Genomic DNA, 25,129 nt, shown 5'->3' on the forward strand with positions numbered 1-25,129 from the left:
AGTCCTAATCCAGTCTCAGCAATCTGTTTTATTTGACTCAATACAATAAAACCGGTTTTATTTTTGTTAAGAGAAAAGGACTGGCAGGAATCTCTTGCTGGAAACTATGCTTAAAGGAGTAGTTCACTTTTTAAAAAAAATGATTTATTTAATAAAAATTAATTATTTTGCTGATAATTTACTCACCCCCATGTCATCCAAGATGTCCACGTCTTTCTTTCTTCAGTCGAAAAGAAATTATTTTTTATGAACTTAATTTTTAATTAAATTGAGGCAGAAATTAACAAATTCATTTTTGATGAAAACATTCCAGGATTTTCTCCATAATGGACTTCAATGGGAACCAAACAGTTCAAGGTCCAAATGAGAGTTTCAGTGAAGCTTCAAAGGGCTTTAAACGACACCAGACGATGAATAAGGGTCTTATCAAGGACCCTTCGAGTCATGACTCGAAAAAAGATTTGTTCATTTTGATGAACGAGTTCGAACAGGAGAGTCACGAACGCTCATCACAGAACAGAGCAAGGCGAGCATTTGAGCTTATAAAACAAACTTTTTTATTTATTCTTTAAATGAGCGATCGTTTCACTTGATAAGACCCTTATTCATCGTCTGGTGTCGTTTAAAGCTGCACTGAAACTCTCATTTGGACCTTGAACCGTTTGGTTCCCAATGAAGTCCATTATATGGAGAAAAACCTGGAATGTTTTCACCAAAAACCTTAATTTCTTTTCAAAAGACATAGACATCTTAGATGACATGGGGGTGACTAAATTATCAGCAAAAGTTTTTTTTTTTTTAAAGTGAACTACTCCTTTAACAGAATTATTCATCTGATAACATCATCATAAATTTAAATACTTAGTTTAATGTACTTCACTTTAGTTTTTCATTTGATTTCATTTGAAGTTATGTCAAGACGTAGGATCAGCAGATCATAAAAAGACTCTTAAACTTGTAAGTAACACTAGATAAGTAATCAGATTACTTTTCCAAGTAACTAGTAAAGTAACACATTACTTTTAAATTTGCAACTAAATATCTGAGTTACTTTGTCAAATAAGTAATGCAATTTACTTGGTTTTCCCATGTATTGACTGACACCTCTCCTGTCCACATGTTGAGAGAAATCGAAAATGATGTTCAGAGGCGTTGTGTGTGAACATGATGGTTATAGTAGTTCTAGACTAACTGTAAGCAGGCATTTACTAATCTCACTTGCACACACACAAAAAAAGATTACCGTAATATTTTATGGCCTTACTTTTAAAAGTAACTTTCCCCAACACTGAAAATGAATAATTAACTTAAAAGGAAATCAACTGGCAAGTTTTTACAAAAATCAATTAGTCTTTTTTTTCCCACACATCACTCTTTATAACACATTTATTTAGTGCATTGTTCATAAAGAAGCACATCCATACCTTATTTCATGAAATAACATATTAAACAAGTTTAAAAAAAAGGTTGTGAAGAAGAAAACAAACACAATCCCATCCAGAACATTTTTCCTGAGCACTCCCATTAGACTTCTGAAATCCCTTCACAGTGCAATTGCGCACAACTTCCTATGAAGAGACAAGCAAAAGGACCCGTGTTAAAAACATTCAGGTGATTCTGTAATATTACAGTTCATAATCAATGGAATGAATTGAAATCAACCACTCTTACTTTGCCTCGTCCATATTAACATCCACAAATTTGCAGATCTTTAGATCTCTCTCTAGAATGCTCTTTTTTAGACCCTGAATCTCTTCCTCAGCTTTCTTTTTTTCAGCTTCTTGGTCTCCTGCAGAGTAACATGCGAGATGAAACATTGACAATGAGCATTGTATTATCCACACACCTTCTGACACTGCAGTTCTTTCGATCTAATAAACCCCAGAAATAAGAGTAACTCAATTCACCCTTTAGTTTGTTAAGTGCTTCTTTTGCTTCATTGCTCTTCTTCTCTAATGCACCCTGAAACAGAGAGAAAGACTGTGTGAGAGCACGTAAAAAGCTTATGGTTTATGGTCAGACAAAACAGGAACACAGGGCTCAGTTAAACAGAAGAACAGACCTGTCGACAAACTTGATTTGCATAAATGTTGTAAAACATCCACGCAATCATGTAAAACAATACTGTAAGGAATCCGAAAACATCAGCACATTCCAACCTTCAAGAGACTCATAATTTAGGAACCATTCAAATTAAAGCAAATATACACGCCTAAGAGACAACTATGTTCAGGTTCTTCCTTTGAAAGGAGTATCTTATGCTCACCATGGCTGCATTTATTTGTCAAAAAATACAGTAAAACATTAATATTGCAGACTGATCTCATGAAGTAGCGTGTGTATGACACACCAATTCGTATTTCCATTTTTGGCGTGCTATCAAGACGCATAATCGCTTTTCAGCGTGTTTATGAACGCCGTTGACTTAACGTTATATAAATATATGACTTACCTCAACCCCGTCCCTAAACCTAACCGTCACTGGGGTTAATGGCATTTATGACTGTTCCCTTACTATCCTAGGTAAAAAAAAAAGATATGACTTACCTCAACCCCATCCCTAAACTTAACCGTCACTGGGGTTAATGGCATTTATGACTGGGGATTTGACTGCGTGTTCGGACACGCGGAATGACGCGGACGTTAATGGCGTAGACATATACGCATACACGCGGATACACGCGGATAGCACAAAATGCGTAGAGATAACACGCCACCTGACTCGAAAGTGGCGTATATGTTTACGCAAAAGTCATGATGTCATGTTGAATATTGTGAAATATCAATGCAATTTTAAATTATTGTAGAAGTAATGTATTTAATTCAGAAATGGCAAGCAGTCTATTGGTTCTTTGGCTTTACTTATCTTGAAAAGTTGCGAAACTGGAAATATAGTTTTCATTCATCACATGCAAAGTATGAATAAACAGTGAGTTCCAACTGAATTGAATGTTTACAAATTTAAAGGGAAACTCCACTTTTTTGGAAATAGGCTCATTTTACCACTCCCCCAGAGTTAAACAGTTGGGTTTTGCCATTTTCGAATGCACGTTTTTTTTTTCAGACTCAAACTGAGCGTGACGACAGTCTGACAGTTGTAAATCTTCTAGTAACACAAATCTGAATCACCTAATTCCTCAAAAACGTTGAAATTTTTGTCGCGTTGCTTTTATGGACTCTCTAACTATGGGCTTCTACCTTAACTTTATGCCTCCATGTCCCCCCGATTGCCTCATAGAAAGTAAAAGATTGCCCGCGAGCTTCTCCTTCTGTCTATACGGTAATGTCTCTATTGTGCGACAGAAAGTCCCGTGGTTATGACGCAATCAATAGCCTATTTTTACAAAAACGGCTTCTACGGGGCCGTAACGTAAGATACAAAGAAATGCAGCATTTTAATTCATTGTCGTGTTTCTTTAGAAATAAATAATGGACAAATTAAGTCTTTGGATGCCTCAGATGTAAAGCTATTCGCCAAAATGAATGGGAGTCAATGGGATGCTAACAGCAAGTGAAGTTCTGCTACAATGTTTGTTAGGCTTCTGATTGGCCAACGTGGCTTTCTGGTTAGGGTTATATCGCCGCCTGCTGGTGTGGCATGGTCTTGACAGCACTTGATAGCGTGTCTTTGCGTTTTCATGAAGATGGGAGATTTTTTTTTTAAGCCGAGCATGTGTGGATGGGATTTTTTATTTTTAAACCCAGGAGGAAAAACTCTGGTTAAAAATATACCCGTGTCCATGTGGACAAGGCCTTAATACCAGTAGGCATTTACTTATCTCACTTGCACAAAAACAGATAAATGCAAACTTATTAAGAATATTATGCAAACCTGCAATAATTAGCTATCCTAAATTACACAAATATACTATACAAATGACAGCACAACTGAAAGGTGTGTTTGAGCTGTGCCCTTCACTGTACAAGTGTGAATTTACATTTTAGCCTGAGGCTTATATTCATTTCACTTTTGGTGAGAATTATATTAAAAAACAAGCAAGCAATCCTAGACCAGGTGGGGAAAAGTAACACGTTAAGCATTTGTTGAGTAAGAAAGTTACTTTTTTTAGGGAGTAACGTATAATCCAAAACTTTTCAAAGTAACTTTCCCCGAACACTGACTTGTATTCAGCGAGGACGCATAAAATTGACCAAAAGTGACACTAAAGGCATATATCATGTTACAAACGGTTTTAGTTTCAAATGAGTGCTGTTCTTTTGAACTTTCTATTCATCAAAGAATCCTGAAAAAAAGTATCACGGTTTACAAAAACATTACAAGCAGGACAACAGTTTTCAACATTGAGAATACTACGAAATATTTCTTGAGCTACAAATCATGTTAGAATGATTTCTGAAAGATCATGTTACACTAAAGACTGTAGTAACAATGCTGAAAATTCAGCTTTACATCACTGGAATAAATGACATTTTAAAACATTAAAATAGAAAACAGGTATTTTTAAAATTGCAATAACATTTCAGAACATTAGTCTGCGTTTCCTGTTCTTCTTGATCAAATAAATGCAACCTTACCCACCCCCAACTATTAAATCGTATTGTGTATAGCATTCCACGCCCCAGGATGTCATCGTCTCAAAAGGATTTAATGTCACCTAACCACATATCAGACAAAAGAGCAATAAGGAGTTGTTGCATGCAAAGGCAGAGAGAACTGATTTGCTGATTGAGAAATGATTTACTCCAAATTTGTGATTGATCTAAAGTGAATCAATCAAATCAATGTAAAGCTCAACTGCTTCATTATTATTGAGAATACCTTGTCAGTCTTGCAGGTGCCGAGTTCCTTTTCAGACGCAGTGCTGGTTTTCTTTAAGTCATCCCTCTGTTTTTTGAGCTGATCCCTCTGTGTTGTCAGAGCACTAAGGTTTTTAGTGATCTCGTCCACTTTCGTCTTGGCTGACATGATTCCATCCTCCTTAAACTTCACTTGTTCACCGGAAACAACGATGCGTGTTTGCAGGTTGCGGATGTTGAGCTCCTGCTGTATGGCCTGGTAGGTTATAATCAGGAGGGCACATAAGGCCAGGAAAACCATTACCGACATGCCTCTCATCCTGAGGAAATAAGGGTAGGAAGAGAGAGGAAGAGAAGACCAAGTGAGTTCCCTAGGGGACCGTTGATTTTGTTTTCTCTCTCTTTCTCTCTCTGTAGACACAGTCACTTGGTCCTCATGGCAGCAGCACCTACGCCGTCGAACGAAAATGACACAACTACCTGTCTTGTCTTCCGGAAAAGTTCAATCTGAGCCGTAGACAGGTGGCCTGTCATACCTGTCCAACTGGATGTCCGGGTTTAAGTAAATAAATGTGTTCGTGTGTGTGTGGGCGTGAAAGAGAGAGAGAGAGAGAGAAAACCATAACACTTCCTGGATACTGTTGCTGTGATCCCAGACCAACTTTTCCATATTCTCAATCTCCACCCACCTTCGTGTCATCAAAGAAAAATAGGAAAACATTATAGCATCAACTCTCAGGAATTTTGTTTTATTGTTTCCATCAAATATATATATATATATATATATAGAGAGAGAGAGAGAGAGAGAGAGAGAGAGAGAGAGAGAGAGAGAGAGAGAGAGAGAGAGAGAGAGAGAGAGAGAGACTACACACACACACACACACACACACGCACACACAGGCAGGCATATAGCTACACAGCCCGCCCTTATCTCACACTTCAACCCAACAGAGGTGTGGCATTATAAAACACAGCAAATTTGGTAAATCATTACATGGTTAAACAGGATGAACCGGGATAGTCTCATTTGCGTGACTTAACCAACATGTCAAACTGTCCCCATGCTCTGTGTCTCGAAACCCCTTTCCCCCAGCGAGGTTTAATAGGTGCTCACCTGGTTCGTTGAGATACCAATACTCTGTGAAGGTTTGGCTCGACTGAAGTAAAAACTATTTTGTCCATCATTGAGTGGCACGTTTCAGGCAATATTAAATAGAAATTCTTCGATGTGTGACAATACTTGTTTATTTCATAAACGACTAGGACGTGCGACGTTGTTGTAGGCTACTTGTACCAGAACCCGTCGGAACAAGAATCCTTGCGTCCACGACTCGCTGAACCGACTCTTTGAACGGAGAATCATTTCTGTTGGACACGAATATGTCCATTTTTTCTTTTTTTTCTCGAACATGTATAGGGAACAAACAAGAAAACAATAAAAAAATAATGACAAAACAAAAAAACATAAATTCATAATAAGCTGCGAACTGTTGAGCCAGTGAGTGAACAGAGGACTCTGAAGTTAGGCCTACTTAGCAGAATGTTAAATAAACTTATTGGAAATGATACGACTTAAATTAGAGATTTATACACATATAGGTCCAGTGAAAACCTTTAGTTTTTTATACATTGGTCAGTTGGAGATTTGAGGTTTTCTTCTGTCGGATGGAAGCAAAACTTTCAAAATACACAGGCCATTTTCTCAATGAGCCTGAAATCACACATGTCTTCTGTGGCCATAGGCTATTAAGTGCTGAATCAGTTTAACCGGTCCTGTTCGAAAGAATCGAATCGTGGAGATGAGTCGGACTTTCCATCAAGCGTAACGTCCTACGTCTTATTTGCTCGACATCTCACAACACCAATGCGTTCTGGGGGTGGGCGTGGTTTTAAACAGGTGGGCTGTGTTACCTGTATCGTCGTCTCCATTCCTTTCAAGCACCGCTCAGATACCGAGCGTTAAAATAAAACGTCTAACCAGGAAGGAGGCTATTCGAGGATTTATTTATTTTTCACCTGCATATTTTATTATCTATCTCGGTTAATATCACCGAGAATACACAGCGTCAGCTCCTCAAAATAATGAAACAGCCGTCGTGTTCTGAGAGGTGTTAGTATCTGCGACAGGTAACTCTGATTCTCTGTACACCTGCACCTGCACGCGAGAGACCGAATCTGAAACAGGTCCAGCTTCCTCTTGAGTCCTCCATCATGAAGTTTCCAGCATTCCTGTTGGGTTTTGTCTTGGTTTGCTGTCTGGGCATCGCTGGATACATCCATACCAGACGGAAGCGGGAACTGCATCTGAATAAACAGGCTTCATTTCTAGATATTAAATTCAGAGTGACCAGGGATGTTCTGGGGGAATACGAAGATCAGTTGAATATGTCCAACGCAGAAATTGAAAAGATTAAGAAAGAGGTGGATGCTCTAACCAAAGACGTGTCCCAAGTTAAGACCTTAGTGGCTCAGAAAAAGAGTGACGTTGATAACTGTAAAGGGGACAAGGTGAGTTCAATATGGAGGGATTTTTTTTATGTTACATTTTTTTATGCGCTCAACAATATCTTTCTTAGACCTTCTTCAAATGCTTCATAACTGCCTGTGTGATACAGTGTCTCAAATGTAGTTTATTATAACCTCTTTAATTTGTTCTTCTCCAGAAACGACTCACAGATGAAATTGCTGCTTCAGAGTCAGAGAAGAAACAAATCCAGAGTGAGTTTATTTTCAGTTTTAAAAGAAAACCGCAGGCTATGGAAATGTCGTTAATGTTGACCAAAAGTAGTGTAGAGTAGAGTATGTTCACCTCGCATTATTAACAAAATTTGTCATTTATTGTTAATCCATTAATTATACTCAATAGTGCCCCCCGGCGGCAACAAAGGTAAGTCTGGATAAATGCCAGCTAAATAAACAATGATGGATTTTGTCTTTGAGTATTGAAATTGTGCGATTGATTTAGTTGTGTTAAGGATGTTGACAATAGCCTACATAATTGTTCATTTTGTCATTGTTTGTATTGCTTGGACCTGCTATTGAAAATATCCTCTCAGACATTTTTCCGTTTTCTGTTCCTAGGTGAGTTTGCCGCGGCGAAGTCTCATTGGGAAACGGAGGATGCTTCTCTAAAAAAACAACTGGAGCAGGAGAGCGCACTCTGCAAGTACATCGACAAGACCTCTGAGGAGGGAAGGTGAGTGGATTTGGACGACAGAATCATTTGTTATGAATCTCATCAGAAAACATGAAGTTAGTTGTGGTTAAATATGTGCAGAACTTGTTTGGCCATTGACAGCCATTGTGTACTCTGTTCAGAATGTACATATTAACCTGAAGGCTTTGAGGATTCACATTGTTACATATTTAAACTTAAAATTGAAAGATTCTTCTTTTTAATGTAATTTGAATAGAAAATCGATAAAAAGCATTCCATTAATGTTGCTCAACAATACTGCTTTACTTCTCTAAGGAAACTGTGTAACATAATTGAAGAGCCAAAAAAGCCTGAGGTAAAGGAACCGGCAGCAGCCAAACCCGTGCCTGAGGAAAAAAAGGTTGAAATGCCAGAAGCTGAACAGCCAAAAGTAAAAGTGGAGTGAAGGAAAACCAAGTGGACTGAGTACGTGTGTGTGTTAAGGAGAAGGAAAACAATACTATGTCAGTATCCGCTGCAGAATTGAATAGGAAGATTAGCTAAAGCTGAACATCTTGCTCGGGTTGATCTCCAATATTCCATTAGGACCCCTCAAATGACAGACACTTTCTCAACCATGTGCACTACAAACCTGCATTTGAAGTTTGACTGAGACCAAAATGCGTTCTATCATATTCCTGGTCTGTTTTGGTTTATAAAAAATATGGGATGAGACAGATATATTGACAATTTCAGCTGCATATCTGCTATATATAAATAAATTTTGTTGTCCACTTCATACACAATTAAGTTATGACATTTTCTTCGATCATTTTTTCCCCTTTCTTTTTTTATGCAGTCAGGTTTCCTTTGCTTTCTTGGGTTTGTTTGTCCTTTTAATATTTCTTTATTTCTTCTTTAATTTTTGCCCCTGTTACAATGTCATTATGACCCTCCCTCGGGCTCATGCATTCATGCCCGCTTGTATCGACCAATGGGAAAGCTCTGACCCTCTTACTGTCACTCCTAATTATCCTCACCCTGTTACCCCAGTTACTATTGTTATATAGTCCTCACTACATGGAGCTTAACCCAGCAGAGCCTTCAGTGGAGCAGTTATGAAGTTCAAATGGTTGCTCTTCAGTGTCATTTGTTATAAATTTTGGGTTTTATTCTGAAATATTGTGATGCTTAATGTGAAAATAAAGGCAGAGTTTGGTTAGACACTCCCTTTTATGTATTCTTCCAGTAAATGGATGGTTACTGCAATTTAAAATGTTTGCCTAGCCATTATAGTCTAATCCCAAACAGTGTCTTGACAGCTGAATGTCGCTCTAGGTTGTTTAACCAGTTTGATGGGAATGTAAAAGTAATGCCACAGTTGGTTTTTCAAGTGACATCCAGTCTTAGACAAAACACGACAGACATTTTAATATACAGCACCACCTTCTGACAAATACTTGGCAGTATTTATGAGGTTGTGTTAAACAGAGCTGGAATATTCTGGGTTCAATAGAAGTTAAGCTCAATAAAGAGCATATATGGCATATACAAACTTTTTTTAGATTAATTTATCAGCTTATTAATGTATAAATTCACTTGCATAATGTTTTTTAAAAGATTAGTTCACTCACTCATTATTTACTATCCCTCATTTGATCATCCCTCATGTTGAGTGTTTTAAATGTCTTCATGTTTTTATCTAAGTGATGGAAGTCATGAAGTCAATGGTAACTTGCGGAGGGGTTGTCGGGAGAACAGCAGAAGAACAGCAAACCAAGTGTGTGAATAACGGTTGGTACTCTGCCTTTATAAAGTCAATTCCACTGACTTTTTGTTCTTCGGGAGTGATGATATTACTGCGCCGAGTCAAAGTGCTCCCAAGCCCTTGCTGTGGTATTCCGCCATACAATATAGTTATCCACTTTACACTCTTAGAAAGCGCAACGTTTTATTTTGTGTCACCATTCTTGGTCGAGTTACTCTACTTGTGTAAATTTAAATAGGGAAAACGTGGAGGTGTTTGGTCGCTTCTCTGCTTGGCCCATATTGAATGAACTGGGCTAGTTAAGCGCTATCAAAGTGTCTCGCACACACTGAGACGACAGAGGTATCAACTCGTCTTAGTTAAGGGAATAAAATGCATGGTATATCACATTTCCACTCCACCCCAAATTACACAGGTGAGTGAAGTTGAAGGTCACATGAAAATGTGTTCATGCTCTGCATCAGTGGATAAACAATGGGAGATTGAACCAAGGGTTTCCTCTACAAGCAAGGAGAATGGTGGTGAGAATGGATACTTCTCTGACTGGGTTTGGGGTGACAGTCTATCTGTCTTTCAGACATTTGATTCAATTCTACAGGAGAAGCAAGAGACTTCTGTTTTGGGCCTACCCAAAACTGAGCTCACGCAGTTTACATACCCGGAGTTGTAAACCAGGCAGCCAATCTCTTCTCCCGAACATATATAGCGAATAGGAATCAAATTCGCTATATACTGTAGGAATAGCGATTACACCCAATGGTGTGTCTCTGATGTGGTCCCGGTTTGGAATAGCACATACCAACCCGTTTGCATCAGCCAAGACAACCCATGGCAAGATGTATTTTTCTCTGAGCAGCCAAGGTGAGATAGTCCTCACTGCAGAACATGAAATCCACGGGGAGAAGTCGGATCCAGATCCAACTCCTCCCACCTTACATATACCTAAACCTAACCAGCTCCACCCCCTGATCCCTAAACCCACCCCTAAACCTACCCAACTCCACCCCCTGATCCCTAAACCTACCCGACTCCGCCCCCTGGATCTTGCGTACTGCAATGAGGTGCTACTGGCCAAGGTGGACCTTTGGAAATGGATGTACTGTCTCATGAGAGGCCAGGACGATTGTTATACGCTTTGTTGGGACATTGCATGATCTTACTGATCGCCCCGAAGTGGCCTAGTAAACATTTATTCTCACTTCTCCAACGTCTGGTTCTAGACCTTCCATGGCTGCTACCAATCAAAGCAGACCTTCTCTCTCAAGAGGAGTGTCAGATCTGAGTTAAAGAAGGCAGTAGTGAAAACCATAAACCATGCTAAAACACCTTCCAGTTGGGATAATTACTGAAACAGATGGAGGGGCTTCTCTAAAGCCCCTTTTCCACCAATGCATTTTGAGAGCCGGTTCGGAGCCGGTGCCTGCGCGCGAACCAGTTCTTTGTGTTTCGACATCCAAAGAACCGGTTCGCGGCCGGGAGAACTGGTTCCAAAGCGGCACCAACTCTTTGCTGGACTAGAACCATTCTTTTACCCGTCACGCTTACGTCGGGGCTGGGGCGGGTTTAGATGTGTTCTAAACATCTTTTCTGACCATAATAAAGGATCGCAAAGCCAAGAGAAACTTTTGCAGAAACACAATGGAGTCCGCCTTTGTTGTTAAGCTTGAAGTTGGCGCAAGCGTATTTATTTGTTTATATTTTTATTTGAAACATAAGCAAAGAAAACAGTCATGATATAGAACAAAAAATTGGAAGAAAAAAAAAGACACGTAAGACAGGGGTAACTTAACAGAAAAGATTACATATCAAACGAAAAGATTAAAAGACTTGCATATTTCAATTTTTTTTAAAGCCTTCTTGGTACACGAGTTAGAGATAATCACAAAGTAATGTACTTGCAAGCGTTTCTAGCGACGTGCACAGTGACGTAACGACGTCGTTCCCTGGGCGCTCTGGTCAGTGGAAAAACAAACAGGTTCTGAAGCGGTTCGCAAGTTGAACCAACTCCGAACCAACTCTGAACCAGCACCAGTTTTGAACCAGTTCTTTTTGGGTGGAAAAGGGGTATAACTGGTGTCAGGACAGAAACCTGGACCTCATTAATTGTGGTCTTGATTCTATTCTATGCTTTCTTCAGTCACTTTTAGATTCAGGGAAACAAGTCAACACAGTGAAAGTTTATGTTGCTGCTATTTCTCATTTCCACAGTATTGTGGAAGGCTTATCAATTGGTAAACATGTTGGTGTCTCAGTTTCTTAAAGGAGCATGCCGCCTCTATCCTGAAAAAAAGTCATTTTTAAAAAATCTTTTAAGCAGGGCTTGATATCTCTAACTTGTGCCAAGTTCAAGCACTTCACACTTACATTGAGTCACAGTCACACACTTACAGTAGCTGTTTGTGTGTTTTGATAAGAACATGACGTTGGATAGAAGACCATTATTGCACAAGTGTATCCAGCCAGAGTTTACCAGGAAAGTTGGTGGCTCATTCTAAGTGTCTGGCCACTCGGCACTGAAGGAAGTGGCACCTACGGACATGTGCAGCGGCCTCATTGAGCTCATCTTGTACCATTGGCAAGTTTTACAGGGTCAATTCGGGAGTATAAAGAAGTATTCAGTACACCCGGATGTTATAAAGGGAACCAATGACTTAAGGTCAGTCATTTGAATTAGTTTACATTAGTTCACAGAAGAAAAATGCATAAAGGTTTGGAGCAATGAGGGTGAGTTAATTTCTGGTTAAATTATCCTTTACATTGTAATTTTCACAGCCGTTATAGGGTTTATGTTCACGTTAAATCATGTAACAGTTGCACCAAAGTAAAATTGTATTTAACTTGACAGAAAAAAAGGTTATACTTTATTTTACAGTATACTTACAGTGTACTTACCCAAGAAAGTATTGTTTATAAAAAGGTAAATAAATGGGTTAAGGTTAGGTTTAGGGGTAGGTTCAGACCCTACAAGTATAATAAGAATGTAGCCTACATGCGGAACAGGACTGAAAAATAAAGCGCTACTGAAAAAAGTTAGTATTATAAATCATGTTGTTGAAACTATTGAAATGTTTGCCAATTGGCCCCATTCACTTCAATTGTAAATGCATCATTAGATTTATTTAAAAAAAGAAGAAGAGGAGGAACAAGTAGAAATTTAGTCACACTTTACAATAAGGTTCATTAGTTAACATTAGTTAACTACATTAGTTAACATGTACAATATGTGAACAATACTTCTTCAGCATTTATTAATCTTAGTTAATGTTAATTCCAACATTTACTAATACGTTATTAAAATCAAAGGTTGTATTAGTTAACATTAGTTAATGGACTGTGAACTAACATGAACGCACAATGAACAGCTGTATTTGTATTAACTAACATTAACAAAGATTAATAAACACTGTAACTAATGCATTGCTCATCGTTAGTTCATGTTAGTTAATGCATTTACAAATGTTAACTAATGAACCTTACTGTAAAGTGTTACCATTAAGTCAATATGGAATACTCTAACAAAGCTATTTTATGAACTTTTTATTTCCAGTTGATAGGTTTTGAAATATTAAAAGTAATGAGTAAGCCTTCCTCTTTTTTCTTGGGTTTCTTTGGTAAATCACAGAACTGACCACATGTGAACTTAATTGGCTTAGTATCTGCTCCCGTTGAGCGTTTACCTCCCATCCACTCTCTTTTTTTTGTTTCTCTTTCTCTCTCCTCGTTTTCTTTTTTTTTTTTGTTACCCCGCAGGCTCACAATTAGGGGAAGCAATTAGTGTCTCTCTTCCGCCCCATCTCGTTCAGAAGGTCATTGTGTACAGCGGGACTCGGAGGGAGGGGCAGAAAGCTGACATCTGCTTCATCTGATGAAATAGAGATAATAAATATATTATTTTGGGTTTGTCTTATGTAACCTTTTAATGTGTGTAATGCAAATTTAAGCATGTAGAAAACTACATGGAACTTCAGGAAAATGATATGCTTCCAGGTAGATATCAGTCCAGACATATTAATCAAACAAAGTAGAGCAGATAGTAACTGTTTTGTTTTTTAATTGACAAAGGTATTTTTGTTCATGAATGTTACATATCAGACAAGATATATGACATGGAATAACAAAAAAGATATGATAAGAAATATTTGGTAAATGCAAAATGTATTAAACGCAAAAGCTTCTAGTAGACATTGTACTGTGCCCAAGGTTTATTGCAATTGTTCTAAATACAAATAATTAAATAATACAATATAGTATACGATAGAGGTTTATCAACAAAGGAGGAAAAATCTATCACTTACATTTGTATAACTTCACCTAAACTTTATATTTAGGTGATTTTAAAATTGATAATGAAAAAGATTATATTTAAAATTAAATTTTTTCTAAGATATAACCTAGTATGTATGAAAAACTGTACAGAAACATGAATCATATATCCGCTTAACGAAAGAATCCGAACTTTGGTTTTTAAATCAATAAAAATATATAATCTCAGAATTAGTCTAAATGCAAATTAATGGTAAAATGTCATTCCAACTGCAGCTCTTTATCAAACACATTACCAACAGAACCATTTATTTGTGGCTTTTTATTTATTAGACTTGTGTTCAGAAAGACTCTTTGCATCAGCTGATCATGAGAACTGAACAGAAGGACTCTTGAGGTTTGTAGTGAGTGGTGAACTCCATTGGGCCATGACCTTCAGCCACAATGCAAATGGATGTCACATTATAGGGTGGAAAGGACAATGTTGAAGATCATGTCAACAGTGGCTTGGGTGACCATTGAATTGAGCTTTTATAGATATTTTGGGGATATTCAATTAGTCAAACACAACTATATATTTATATAAATATATAAATATAAATATATTATATAAATAATAAATTTATATATATATATATATATATACATATATAAATATATTTATATTATATATATATATATTATATTATTATATAATAGTATATATTTATATATAATATATTATATTATTATTATTATTATTAATAATATAATAATAATATTATTATATTATATAAATATATTATATATATATATATATATATTATATTATATATTTATATATAATTATTATTATATATTTTATTATTATTATTAATAATAATATTATAATAATATTATTATTATATTATATAAATAATAAATTTATATATATTTATATATAAATATATATATATATATATATATATATATATATATATATATATATATATATATATATATATATATTATTTATATATATATATATTATATTTATATATAAATATATTTATTTGTCTATCAGGAAACTAAACACCTCTTGTTTCCCTGCATTTCTATGTGACAAGAGTGCACAAACAAAAAGTATCACTACATTAGCAATTTACTGTTTAATTACAGGTAACAAGGATACCTTAAAATAAACGTAACCTTTAAAAAGAGGGAATCAACCGCACAGCTGATTTGGCACATTTTATGCCGGATTTTATCCTAACGTTATTATATAAATGAACATATTAAATGTAAATGTAAAAAGTGCTCGGTTTAGAGAGATCATTAGCTCAGTACATAAAATAGAATAAGCAGCAACTCATAGGTTTGAAAGAACTTGAGGGTGAGTAAATGATGACAGAAGTTTCATTTTTGGGTGAACAATCCCTTTAATACTATTAAATTCTTACAACATACTACAACTAAAAACACAATAACTTTTACTCATATAGCATTTAGTCATATAAGTTAGGCTAGACATGCATGTCAGGTTTCAAATGTCAAAAAGTGAAACTCACATATAAGACAAAACATGTGACAAACAGGGCGTCATATAGTGACAATGTGTATACATCCAACGCACATGGCACCCTCGTCAATATAACACACTTCAGTAATAGGTATGTTTTGGTCTGGGGTAGGGTTAGGGTTAGACCACTAGGAGGCGCCTTCTGGCCCATAATATATATATATATATATATATATACAGTGTTGTGCAAGTTACTTCCAAACTGTAATACATTAGGTATTACTTGTTACTGTTATTTAAAAGTAATTCATTACCTTACAATATTACTGTCTCAGAATTGTAATGCGTTACATTACTCATGTATTACTTTTGAGTTACTTTCACCAAAATAACTAAGTAGAACTTAACTTTGGGGCTGTAACGATATGCAATATGAAACCAAAATCGCGATTCGCCACACGACTCAGATCCACGAACCTACAGAATCGCGACACACCTCTTCCAACTCCAGCGTTATTCTCCTTACAATCCAGATCCAATGCTGCCTTATCCTTAAATTAGGCTATTAGTATTATTTGAAGTTAACATTTGAAGTTAACCACAAAACTAGTTGAGGATAAATTATTTAAAATTGGGGAAGTCCAGCATTATGGACATGACATTTGCAGTCAAAACTTGAAATAAAAATTCTCAGAAAATACATGTATTGAAACGTATATAGGCTACTTCCTTAAAGGACTCCAGACATTAGACAAATATCAGTCTGTTTTATTTTTAATATTAGGGAAAAGACACACATTCATGCGTGACAAAAAAATAGGAGGCAAAATATATTTTTTGTAATTCTGTTAATTACACTGCGCAAATCGGATGAGGAAGGGTTGGCTCTCCAGTCTCCATAGAACTTAAAATATTCATTTTATTTTAGTTTTCGTGTTCGCATTTATGAGGAAAAAACAATGTTACAGACGCGACCGCTCTGAACTGGCACTAAAAGACTGCTTTAAACCTTTCACACAGTCTTTTGCCTTTAAGAAGTAAAAGCAGACAATACACTGTAATACAACTGTAATACAAGCCTCACTGAACATGTAACGAGTAAAATATTACTGAAAATTGATTAGTAATGCCTTACACTACTGCGTTACAGCAAAAAGTAATATGTTACTGTAATGTATTACTTTTGTAATGCGTTACTCCCAACACTGTATATATATATATATATATGCGTCTCATATTGACGTTAAAGGGTGCCATGTGCATTGGATGTATAAGCGGCAGTATATGACGCCGTGGGATGAGAACGGGCTCGATTAACACTGATGTTGAACCTAACCCTGCCTAAATAACCATATAAGCCTAAACTTGACATAAACTGTAAACTTGTCCTTCAAATCTGATTGGTTGATTAGAATGTTTTTCCAGGATCAACACAGAAATTGACTCAGGCACATGTTGCACTTGGTGAAATCAGCTTCAGCTTGTTCCAAGCCGGTTGGGATAGTATAAAAGGATTACAGTAACCTGTGGATTTGTGTTCTCAGTGTTTCTTATGCATCTCGGAATTGAGATTTGCTTTGAGGTTCAATTTTTGTTTTCACAGAATTTCATTCTGTAATTCGAGAAGTATAAAATCTGTCCGTTTTATATGGACATTTACATTCGATACATTTGATTACCTTTACTATATAGGCTACTACTACTATAGGTTTCTACAAAAATCCACCATTCAATGCATTGGGACTTTTTAAAGTCTCTTCTGCTCACCAAGGCTGCATTTATTTGATCAAAAATACAGTATAGAAACAGTGAAATATTATTATTACATTTGATTATATTATATATTACAAAGTATATTAATTATTGATGGTAAAGCTGAATTTTCAGCATCATTGCTCCAGTCTTCAGGTTCACATGATCCTTCAGAAATGCTAGTTCAAGAAACATGTCCGATTATTATGTTGAAAACAGTTATGCTGCTTCACATTTTTTTTTTTTGGGGGGCGGAAAACATGATACATTTTTCAGGACTATTTGATAAATGGAAAGTTCAAAAGAACAGTGTTTATTTGAAAGAGAAATCTGTCAGGAATTAAACTTTGAACATTGTCATGGGTTGTCGGATTGACCTTCTGTTGCCCTCTATGTGAGTGAACGTGTGAAATCACATGTATTGATCAGCCTAATGCAAGAGGAAGAGCCTGCGGCAAGGTGATCAATGTGCTCTTCATTAACCCCTGTGAGTGAGTGAGTGAGTGTGTGTGTGTGTGTGTGTGAGTGTGTCTGGGGTTTAGGAAGGGTGCTAAACTTTGGACAGGGGTGTATAAATACACCCATCCCAGCTGAAACTTGTGACATTCATGCACATCATCTCGCTTACAAACAGCACTAGGCTAACACACACATAGCTAAGCTGACAGTAGATACCAACACACACTCCATATGATAACAGAACACACTTTCAAGCAAAATTGACCTAAAATGACAACATCTGAATGATTTCGTGGATGGAGCTTCAAAACAGTGAGTATATTGTGTGAGTCTGTGTGTGCTAATGCTAATCTTTGTGAGTGTTACATCAACAACCTTATTGTTTATTCTTTTTAGAACCTTGCTAAATTATTTAAAATAGGCTATACACATAAATTACCTATATTTGTAAGTTGGTAACTAGATTTCACAGTGTCCTTTGTTACATGTTGTGTATAGAAAACTACATTACTTTACTGTTTAATTACAGGTAACAGGTTCCCTTTAGAAAAAGGGTATCAACCGCACAGCTGATTTGGCACATTTTATCCTGGATGCCCTTCCTTAAGATATTATATAAATGAAAGATAATATTTAAATGTAAAAAGTGCTAGGTTTACAGAGATCATTATCTCAGTACATAAAAAAAGAATAAGCAGTTAGTGTTGTCCTTTATTTCTTTTCCATCTAGTCTCATGTTTTGTAACTTAATTGCTGTTTCAAAGCTTCTCTGTTCTCTTTCAGACGCTGTCGAAGTTGATGGAGGTTCTGAGAAGTCAGGGACTGTGTGATATGTTTGATATTCGGTTGCTTTCCTTATATCATGTCAACTAAATATCAGACATATTCCTACAGACTCTGGCACAAATCTTCACCTTCGTGGCCTCTCTTCATTCATCATCTCGGGTTCATCAAATGTTTCGTTTTGATCACTTTCTTGATTGTTTCTTGCGCATGATTTCTAGCGTTTGAGCTATAAAATCTTATATAATGCAATAAGACTCATTTAGTGAAGACTACACTTTTTCATTTCTTAAATATTTGTTTTTAGTACATCTTATAAAGTTATAACTGCATGTCAACTGTATTCCTGAGCAATTAAGCCAAAATGTAAAAATAAAGGATCCAAATTTCCCGTACAACTTTTCTTTTCTTTTTTTTTTTTTAAAAAGAACCATTTTTTTTTTTTTGTAGACAATTTAATAATCCAAAGACCCATTTGTGGAATAAAAAAAATATTGTTGGTTTAACTTATAAAAGTAAGTAACACGGTTGCCTTAAAATTTGTTTTAAATTTAGTTGATTGAACTGGAAAAAGTGAGTTAATACAATGACGGATATTGATTTAATCATCAGAAACTCAAAATAATAAGTTATCTCAACTAAATAAATTATTTAAGTTGATTTAACAAAAGAAAAAATGTTAACAAATCTTGAAAAAAAATTTTTTTACAAGCCAAGAACCTGTCATTTTAACCCTCTGGTGCTGTTTGGTCATTTTTGAGCGTCAAATTTTACGTTTTGAATTTTTTTTTACTTCATCGGAATGATACGAAAGATGGTAAAGGTTTTGGCACCTGCTGGTTAAATGGTCCTGAAAAAAATCAGTCACATTTTGTTTGGTGTCAAAAATGGCAGTGTTGGAAATGAATGGGGGAATGCATTGGAAATGAATGTCACCTACTGGAAATGTTTGGTACTGTGCACATTTTTTTTTTTTTTTTTTTTTTTTTTAGATATCAACCTCACATTTGAAACACTTGTTTAGACTTATGGCTTCAATTTCTCACAGTTTTAGAGTCAACGTGTTTTGGAAAATATATACATCATAGAAATTAAATTTTTTTTGTTTTTTGTGCCTTTTTCATAACAATAAATTAATGTCAAATTTTATAACTTTTTCAAGTTCAAGTTTTTAAAATCTTTTCACTTCAGCAATAATCTGCCAAGTGTCGTCTTTAAAACTAACCAAACTTTCAAAGCATTCGAGATTTATGACAGTTTAAGATGGAAATTTCAGTTTCAGTGAATAAATAAATTATAGCTACATAAATATAATTTAGTACCATACCATCCTCTAAAAATAGAACATATTGCCGCATATTTTTAAGAATGTGGGTAACATTAAATGTTACTATTATGCATTAAATACTAAGGAAGTCAATGGGGTCCATCAACACTCTGGTAACCCACATTCTTCAAAATATCATGGGTACTTTTGTGTTCAGCCGAAGAAAAAAACTCGGTTCCACTTTATTTCGGTAGTCCACTTTAGACATTCTACTAACTCTAGCTAACTTTGCAACTACAACTCTCATTATTCTTTTATGACTCTCTGTGGTCATAAAAAATCCCAGGATGTCTTTCGAAAGAGTAGGGGTGTAACCCCGGCATCCTGGCCAAATTTGCCCAGTGGCCTCTGTCCATCATAGCCTCCTAATCATCCCCATATACACCAATTGGCTTCATCACTGTCTCCTCTCCACCAGTAAGCTGGTGTGTGGTGAGCGTTCTGGCGCAATATGGCTGCCGTCGCATCATCCAGGTGGATGCTGCACATTGGTGGTGGTTGAGGAGATCCCCCCCCCCTCTATGTGAAGCGCTTTGAGTTTCCAGAAAAAAAAGCACTATATAAATGTAATGAATTATAATTATTATTATTAATCATTAGAGAATTAGTAGACTACAGTAGACTGTTAGGTTATGGTTAGGTGTTAGTTCGGATTAGCCTAGAATAAGTTGACTTGTAGTTGCCAAGTTACTTGTAGTCAGTTGAATATCTGTTGGGGGACCAACAAAATAAAGTAATCAGATATTAAGCACAGTCTACTAATACTCTAATAACACTTAGTTGACATAGTTGCAAAGTTACTTATAGTTAGTAGAATGTCTAAAGTGGACTATCGAAATAGTGTTACCAGAAACTGACACAGGTTTGAAAGAACTTGAGGGTAAGTAAATGATGACAGAATTTTCATTTTTGGGTGAACTATCCCTTTAATACTATTAAATTCTTACTACCATATTTTAATAAGTTAGGCTATAATTTTTATAGAGACATGCATGTCAGGTTTCAATTGTGAATAAGTGAAACTCACATATGAGACAAAACATGTGACAAACAGTTGTTGGTGTTCTCATATGCACAAATCAACCTACATTAAAGTTATAATTGTTTAATACAAAAATATTATGCTGTATTTTCATTCAAATATTGTATTGTAATAAAAAAAGATTTTCATCTAGCAGGAAAACAGCCTACTGGCTGTCCATTTAATAATCTTGGACTAATTTATTAATGCAATCTCACATCATTGGCATCAACTGTCTAACAGGAGCATTGGGTTGAAAACTAAAGCTGATAGAATGACTCTAGTTCAATTGTCATGACCCTCTTTGTTCATTTTTCTTTTGTTCTTAGCCAGTAGCGTTTGTGTGTGTGTCTCTCTCTCTCTCTCTCTCTGTGTGTGTGTGTGTACTGTAAGTAGCGATGCTTAATGATTTTAACCTTTAACTCATGACTCAGTAAGCAAAGTCTCATAACTCAGCCAGAGTTTATGTGCTGAATTTACGTCAGCTATACGTTTTTAACAGGAATCTGCGTACATGCTATTTTAGTCTAAATAATCTTTTACATGACGCAGAGAAAGTACTGTATATGCCTCAAGCAACTGAACTCGGTCTTTTTTATTAGACATTATTACTGATAATTGGTAAAGATGAATTAACATAATTTTTTAACATATTTGCCAGTTTTACTGAGACACATGGAAAAAAAATGCATATTTTAACATTTTTAGCATCAGATGTAGCCTTTAAGAGCATTACGTCAATAATTTTTTTTAAAAAAAGCACTATTAAATGTGTAAATAAATGTAATAAATCTACTAGTTCTACATTGAAAAAATGTGGCTAATGGGCAGCATTACACACCATAGCACAGATATAATGTCATAACATTTCATTTAAATATTTCCCATATCCCTAAGGATCTATGCTTGTGCAATTCACAACTTAAAAGTTATAAGTGTTACGAACTGCTCCGAGACTTGGAGATGAAGATCCAAATGCAGCTTCGTTTAAGATTAGTCGTACAGGCAGGGTCGAGAATTAGCAGACAGGACAATGGAGAATACACAGTGGGAATCCGGGAAACAGGCAGAGGTCAGGGCAGGCAGCAGTAATCAAAATCCAAGAACAATCCAACGTCAAAAACCAGAAAACAAACACGGAAAACGCTCAGAAATGCAGTGTAATCAGTCACAGGGATGAGGCATTATGGGAAACGGAGTTCTGGTGAAGTGATCAGTTCTGATGTGGAGTGCCCTCTGGTGATTCTCTGGGGCACTCCAACTGGTGATCGTGACATAGCCCCACCCCAAAGAGCGGCTTCCAGACGCTCAAAACAAACAAAACTGTCCAGGTGGGCGGTGGAGCGAAGGCGGATCTGGGGGTGGGATGGAGGGCCAGGTCCGTGGAGCAGAAGAGGAGCAGGTGACCAGAGCGTATCAGGCTGAGCAGGCGACCAGAGCGGAGCAGGCTGTGCAGGCGACCAGGGCGGAGCAGGCTGTGCAGGCGACCTGGGCGGAGCAGGCTGTGCAGGCGACCTGGGCGGAGCAGGCTGTGCAGGCGACCTGGGCGGAGCAGGCTGTGCAGGCGACCTGGGCGGAGCAGGCTGTGCAGGCGACCTGGGCGGAGCAGGCTGTGCAGGCGACCTGGGCGGAGCAGGCTGTGCAGGCGAAGGCCAGGGCGGAGCTGGACGAGGCGAAGACCAGGGCGGAGCTGTCGGACCCTCAGGCGTCCAAGGCGAATCAAACTGTGGGCATGACCAGGGCAGAGCAGGCTGTGGACGTGACCAGGGCGGAACTGTGGGACCCTCGGGCGTCCACAGCAGTGAAGGTCCCTCAGGCGGCCACGGTCGTGAAGACCCCTCAGGCAGCCACGGCGGTGAAGACCTTTCAGGAGACCACGGCGGTGACGACCCCTCGGGTGGCCACGGCTGTGAAGACCCCTCGGGCGGCCACGGTGGTGAAGACCCCTTGGGCGGCCTGGGCGGTGATGCCCTCTCAGGACCAGACACCGGCTCGGGACCAGACACCAGCTCAGGAACAGACACCGGCTCAGGAACAGACACTAGAACAGAAATGGTCACAAACACAGAAACAAACTCAGGAACAGACACTGGGTCGGCCATTTTGTCCGGAGACACTGGGTCGGCCATCTTGTCCGGAGACACTGGGTCGGCCATCTTGTCCGGAGACACTGGGTCGGCCATCTTGTCCGGAGACACTGGGTCGGCCATCTTGTCCGGAGACACTGGGTCGGCCATCTTGTCCGGAGACACTGGCTTGGAGGCGGCCATCTTGTCCGGAGACACTGGCTTGGAGGCGGCCATCTTGTCCGGAGACACTGGCTTGGAGGCGGCCATCTTGTCCGGAGACACTGGCTTGGAGGCGGCCATCTTGTCCGGAGACACTGGCTTGGAGGCGGCCATCTTGTCCGGAGACACTGGCTTGGAGGCGGCCATCTTGTCCGGAGACACTGGCTTGGAGGCGGCCATCTTGTCCGGAGACACTGGCTTGGAGGCGGCCATCTTGTCCGGAGACACTGGCTTGGAGGCGGCCATCTTGTCCGGAGACACTGGCTTGGAGGCGGCCATCTTGTCCGGAGACACTGGCTTGGAGGCGGCCATCTTGTCCGTAGACACTGGCTTGGAGGCGGCCATCTTGTCTGTAGACACTGGCTCGAAGGTGGTGACGTGAACAGAATCTGGATCAGCAGAAGTGATTTCAACAGTCTCTGAATCGGCCATCTTGTCTTTAGACACTGGCTTGGCAGAAGTGAAGTGAAGCGTCTCTGGCTCGGCAGAAGTGAAGTGACGCGTCTCTGGCTCGGCAGAAGTGAAGTGACGCGCCTCTGGCTCGGCAGAAGTGAAGTGACGCGCCTCTGGCTCGGCAGAAGTGACGTGACGCGCCTCTGGCTCGGCAGAAGTGAAGTGACGCGCCTCTGGCTCGGCAGAAGTGACGTGAAGCGTCTCTGGCTCGGCAGAAGTGACGTGAAGCGTCTCTGGCTCGGCAGAAGTGACGTGAAGCGTCTCTGGCTCGGCAGAAGTGACGTGAAGCGTCTCTGGCTCGGCAGAAGTGACGTGAAGCGTCTCTGGCTCGGCAGAAGTGACGTGAAGCTTCTCTGGCTCGGCAGAAGTGACGTGAAGCGTCTCTGGCTCGGCAGAAGTGACGTGAAGCGTCTCTGGCTCGGCAGAAGTGACGTGAAGCGTCTCTGGCTCGGCAGAAGTGACGTGAAGCGTCTCTGGCTCGGCAGAAGTGACGTGAAGCGTCTCTGGCTCGGCAGAAGTGACGTGACGAGGCCCTGGAAGCTCTGCTGAGACGTGACAAGGCTGAACAGGCTCTGGCTGGCGGGACCCGGGAACGACAGTCCTCTTGATCCTCCGCACTGACTTCAGCGGGGGATCTGCCACACTGGCAACCAGTCCTAGACGGCCATAGACCGATCTGGTGACAGGCCTAATGGTTGACGTGGCGTGAAGATTTTCAGGCTGGGTGGGCAAGGCGTGAAGAGACTCAGAATTGGCAGACGTCAAACTCACAGAAAGAGTTGAACTGCTCAGTTGCAGGGCCAAGTCAATATACTGTTTTAGAGTCCAGCTAGGGTCATGCAATGGCATAAGGAAGCTTAGCGGCTCAGATAATCCTCCACGAAAAAATATCATTAAGCAAACCTCGTCCATGCAAGTCAGATGAGCAAGGTCCAAAAAGTCCATCACATAACGCTCAATCGTTTGATTTCCTTGGCGGAGACGCATAATTTGGGCTGCTGGATTCATTTTGGTAACACTGCTGGATCTTGGTGCGGCGAAGTATTCTGTTACGAACTGCTCCGAGACTTGGAGATGAAGATCCAAATGCAGCTTCGTTTAAGATTAGTCGTACAGGCAGGGTCGAGAATTAGCAGACAGGACAATGGAGAATACACAGTGGGAATCCGGGAAACAGGCAGAGGTCGGGGCAGGCAGCAGTAATCAAAATCCAAGAACAATCCAACGTCAAAAACCAGAAAACAAACACGGAAAACGCTCAGAAATGCAGTGTAATCAGTCACAGGGATGAGGCATTATGGGAAACGGAGTTCTGGTGAAGTGATCAGTTCTGATGTGGAGTGCCCTCTGGTGATTCTCTGGGGCACTCCAACTGGTGATCGTGACAATAAGTTATCCTATAAAATGTTATTGAAATGTCCTTCATGCAATATATTCACTATTTTGGATTTCACTCTAAAATATCCTGTGTTGTTTTAACTCAATTTTGGGTCAAATATGGACAAACCCAGCTGTTGGGTTAAATTTATTAATTGCATTTTTTAATCCAACATTTGGGTTTGTCCATATTTGTTCCAAAATTGGGTTAAAACAACCCAGCATTTTATGAAACCCTGAATAAAAGGTGAACACAAACATGGACAA

The 25,129-nt window shown here is 38.6% G+C and overlaps 2 protein-coding genes across 2 annotated transcripts; one reads left to right on the forward strand and one right to left on the reverse strand.

Annotated features, from left to right (window-relative positions):
• Positions 1 to 1,368: 1,368 nt before the first annotated feature.
• On the reverse strand, positions 1,369 to 6,048 carry LOC120495052 (uncharacterized). The gene is made up of 5 exons (XM_039694446.2): positions 5,873 to 6,048; positions 4,781 to 5,078; positions 1,908 to 1,962; positions 1,672 to 1,789; positions 1,369 to 1,568 (listed from the first exon to the last, which is right to left on the reverse strand). The coding sequence occupies exons 1-5, from the start codon at positions 5,941 to 5,943 to the stop codon at positions 1,544 to 1,546; spliced, it is 567 nt and encodes a 188-aa protein (XP_039550380.2). The 5' UTR covers positions 5,944 to 6,048; the 3' UTR covers positions 1,369 to 1,543.
• Positions 6,049 to 6,567: 519 nt separating this feature from the next.
• LOC120495049 (uncharacterized) lies at positions 6,568 to 9,123 on the forward strand. Its single transcript, XM_039694442.2, has 4 exons — positions 6,568 to 7,266; positions 7,422 to 7,476; positions 7,840 to 7,954; positions 8,231 to 9,123. The coding sequence occupies exons 1-4, from the start codon at positions 6,970 to 6,972 to the stop codon at positions 8,358 to 8,360; spliced, it is 597 nt and encodes a 198-aa protein (XP_039550376.2). The 5' UTR covers positions 6,568 to 6,969; the 3' UTR covers positions 8,361 to 9,123.
• Positions 9,124 to 25,129: the final 16,006 nt, after the last annotated feature.

Source organism: Pimephales promelas, chromosome 12 (assembly GCF_988280905.1).
Source record: "Pimephales promelas chromosome 12, fPimPro1.hap1.1, whole genome shotgun sequence".
Classification (NCBI taxonomy): domain Eukaryota; kingdom Metazoa; phylum Chordata; class Actinopteri; order Cypriniformes; family Leuciscidae; genus Pimephales; species Pimephales promelas.